At 61.3% G+C, this 3,613-nt stretch overlaps 1 protein-coding gene across 2 annotated transcripts in view; it reads left to right on the forward strand.

Annotated features, from left to right (window-relative positions):
• SNORC (secondary ossification center associated regulator of chondrocyte maturation) overlaps window positions 1-1,635 on the forward strand; it is an 11,875-nt gene extending 10,240 nt beyond the window's left edge. The window contains exons 2-3 of one of the 2 annotated variants that reach the window (XM_009639492.2): window positions 806-991; window positions 1,526-1,635. In XM_009639492.2, coding sequence (XP_009637787.1) covers window positions 806-991; window positions 1,526-1,635 — 296 coding nt within the window. The remainder of the gene's footprint in view (window positions 1-805; window positions 992-1,525) is intronic. The other variant, XM_035895009.1, reaches the window with a different exon arrangement.
• The last annotated feature ends 1,978 nt before the right edge of the window (window positions 1,636-3,613 follow it).

Genomic DNA, 3,613 nt, shown 5'->3' on the forward strand with positions numbered 1-3,613 from the left:
GATTTTTGGGCCCCCCCCTTTTTTTTTTTTTTTTTTTTTCTTTTTCCCGTCCCAGTGGGACATTCCCAGTGGTTTCGGCAGGGAGCTGTGGAATGTCTCCTGCTCCCGCCGGGGCCCACCCGAACAAGACGGGCATTGACGCGGAGTGCTCGGCTCAGCCACACGCAGACAGGGAGGGCTCTCTGGTTTGGTCCCCGACCCCACAGGGGGAAAAATTAACAGGAGGTGAACGGTAACATCAAACAGAGCCTGGCCCGGCTTTCATCTCCCCAGCACAGTGGGGAGGTGAGGCAGAGGGAAGTCGAGGCTCTGGGGCTCCTACATGGGGGAGCCGTGTCCTGTGCAGTGCCAGTGCCACCAGCATCCTACGCCACGTGGGCTGGTGGTGCGGGACAGAAAGGGCCTGAGATGCTGTGGCTCTGGCCAGTGCAGGTGGCCTCTGCCTGTTGCAGGAATGTGACAGCCCCTCCCATGGGCATCCACAAGCAAACTGGCCCTGGATGTTTGTGCAGGGCCTGTTGGTGCAAAAGCAGAGGTCGCACCATTGTGGGGAGCTCCCTGTTGTCCTGCATGTGCACCAGGTTGCCACAAAAGCCCATGGCAGTGTGGTTTCACCCCGGGGCATGGGCATTGCCATTGGCTGCTCTGGGTGTTGGTGCTCTGCGGAGGTGGTGCCCTCTCAGAGGAGGGCTCTGCCCTGGGGGGGTTCTCAGCCCTCAGGTCACCCTCCATCCACCCTGGGGCACTCGGCAGGCAGCCAGAGCCCAGGTCCCTTGCTGCGCCGTGGCTGGCCCGTGTCTCCCAGCAGAGTATCCGCAGGGCCCGGTCCCCACCCTCTGGAACGAGCCACCCGAGCTGCCCTCTGGAGCTGGCCCCTTCGACGCTGCCACCACCACAGCCCGGCTCTCGGATGCTACCACCTTCCCCCCGTACACCTCCGAGCTGGAGCCCGAGGACACCACCCACCTGCACCGGCTGGATGCCGGGGACGGTATGTGACTGCGCAGGTCGTTCCCACAGACGCCTGGCAAGTCCTCGCTGTGGAGTTGCTTTTTATGGGCCTGTCACCCATGTTCATGTTTGAACTACCAGAGGTGGCCTCTCCTCAGCCGTGCTGCTCTGGCACGGGGCTGCCAGGGCATTCCTCCTGCCCCGGGTCTGGCACATCACTGCAGGCACCAGCAAGAAGTGCCTCAAGCCCAGGTAGGCTCCAGGGCGAGACTGTCCCTGAAGCTCTTAAAAGGGGGAGCATGAGCACCTTCCCTGTTCTCGTCACTGGGAGCTGGCTAAGGGGCAAGTGGCTGGCTCCAGCACCCTGCACAAGGGGTCGATGCCACTGGGGCACAGGACCACACCTCAGCTGTGTGGGGACATGGGAACAGGGCCCCTAAGGCCAGCACAGGGAGCTCTGGGGCAGGAATGTGCCCTGGTGGCTGGGGATGTGCTGGCTGATCCCTGTAGCCCTCCTTGTCTGGGACCCACCGGCTCTGCTGACCTCATGCCACCTTGTTCTCTGTCCCTGCAGGCTCACTGGGGCCCGGAGCTATCGGTGCCATTGTCATCGCCTCCCTCCTGGGTACGTCTGTGCTTGTGGCCTTGGTCGTCATCACGCTGAGAAAGTTCTCAGCCTCCTGAACTCAATAAAAGTTTTTTTCTGTAACACAACCAGCCTGTCTCCTGCCCTCAACTGCTGCTGCTCCCCATCTGCCCTGGGGTCCCCTGGGGCAAAATGCTGCCATGGAGCTGGCAGAGTGCTCCAGCCTCTGCACCGGGCAGCAAAGCTGCAGCCCACAGTGCTCTTTGCTCTTAGCATGTGGGTCTCCTGGGTGCATGCAGACCTGGTGGGCTCGACCACAGCAGGTAGTGTCACCCCTGCAGTCAAGAGGGACCTGCGGTGGTGAGTGGCTCTGAGCTGGCAGCAGCTCTTGGTCTACTCTGGGTGGTGGTAATGGTGTTGGGCATCACCATGCACAACTTTCCTTGGGAAGGGGTTGTTCGGTTGGTGTAAACCACCCCAATACTTCCCTGGTCTCACCCACCCTGTGTTAGTGTTCAGCCCCACTTCCACTGGAGGGGACTGGGGAGTGGTCGGCATGGAGGGAGTAAGAAGGCGCACGCGTGTTGCTTTGGTGCTGGCTCGCTCAGCTGTATTTCATCACACAGAAAAACGAGACGACAAGAAGTTCCCCTCAGCTCACTGAGGCAGCCCGGCGAGGGCCGGAGGGGGCTCCAGCCCGTGCCTGTGGGCCCCAGGCCTGGCCCTGTACAACACTTGAGACCACTGAAACGGAGGCGTGCAGGGCTGGGTCTGAGGAAATAACACTGGATGCCACTTGGTGCCTGAAACTGGCACAACCTGTGCCTAGGGTTTGGAGTCCTTAAAAAGTAACAACAGAGCAAGAGGGTCTGGGGCAAGTCCTGGGGCTGGGTGGTGGGACAGTGCCTGGCAGCCCTGGGCCCTTCTCCTCCCAGAAAAACGCAGTGAGGAACCAGTGTCCTGGCACTGGGGAACCTGGGTCAGCCCCTCCACTAGCAACGGAGCCATTTCTGATGGGTAAGGGAGCATTTCTGTGCTATGAGAAACACCCCAGGCGGGCATGTGGGGGCTGTAGCGCCTGGGCTGAGCTGGCTGCTGTGCTGCAAAGCTGGAGGATCTGGGATGTGGCCAGTGCTCAGGTAATTTTAAGGACTTCCAGAGCAGGAGCTTCTCTGGGTTTCGCCATAGAGAATTTCTGGCTGCTGCAAGGTCTGGACCCTGAGCTGGAGGCTTGGTTGTACTCAGCTGACTGGGGTGCTGTTGGGGGGGATCTGACTTGAGGTCTCCCCATGAAATGAGTTTGAAGCACCAGACTGGAGGCTGTGGTCCCCTCCTGGCCCCCTGCTCTGGGCTGGGCGCTGGCAGGTGGCTGGGAGCCTCTGGCTGGTGTGAGCTGCCTGGGGACCCTCTCTCAGGGGTGGTGCAGGTGGCCAGGACAGGCACAGCCCTGCTGGCTGCTGTCACAGCCCTCCTGGCTGCTGTCACATGCTAACATGGTGGTACTAAGCTAGGCCTGAGGGGGGAACCCCTTTGCTCTCCTTTCACTGCTGTGGCTCCCACCAGTTTGGTCCTGGGGGCTGGCTGCAGCCCTCCCAGTGCAGGGCTGAATCCTGGGCTGGCTCTCCCAGGGCTGCGGTGACAGTATGGACAGCCCTGAGGACAGCCCCGGCCCTCAGCTGGGTCCAACATTACACTGTGCTCCCTGTGTGTAACCTGGGCCCTGCATGGCCCGAAGACCAGCTCCAGTGCAGTGCACCAGAGCCCCTGTCCGGCAGCTCCCCAGTGTCCTGCCTCCTCCCCACACTGCCATCAGCATGGCTGTGCTTCTCCGTTCCCGGCGCATGGCTCTGTCAGCAGGTGGCTGCTCTCATCCCCTTTTGAGCACAACTGTGGCACCACCGGAGCATACATCAGCACGGGCCACAGCGCCTGGAAGACTCTCCCTTGCAGTGTTACAGAAAGATGCCAAATAATTGATTTCCCTGACGGATGCTGGCTGCAGCTCAGGGGCCCCTGGCTGCGGCCATGGGTGGGACTGTTCAGAGTGAGGCTGTTGAACAACAGGCGGCTGCCGCG

The sequence above is a fragment of the Egretta garzetta genome, unplaced genomic scaffold (genome assembly GCF_000687185.1).
Source record: "Egretta garzetta isolate BGI_Z169 unplaced genomic scaffold, ASM68718v1 scaffold775, whole genome shotgun sequence".
Taxonomy (NCBI): domain Eukaryota; kingdom Metazoa; phylum Chordata; class Aves; order Pelecaniformes; family Ardeidae; genus Egretta; species Egretta garzetta.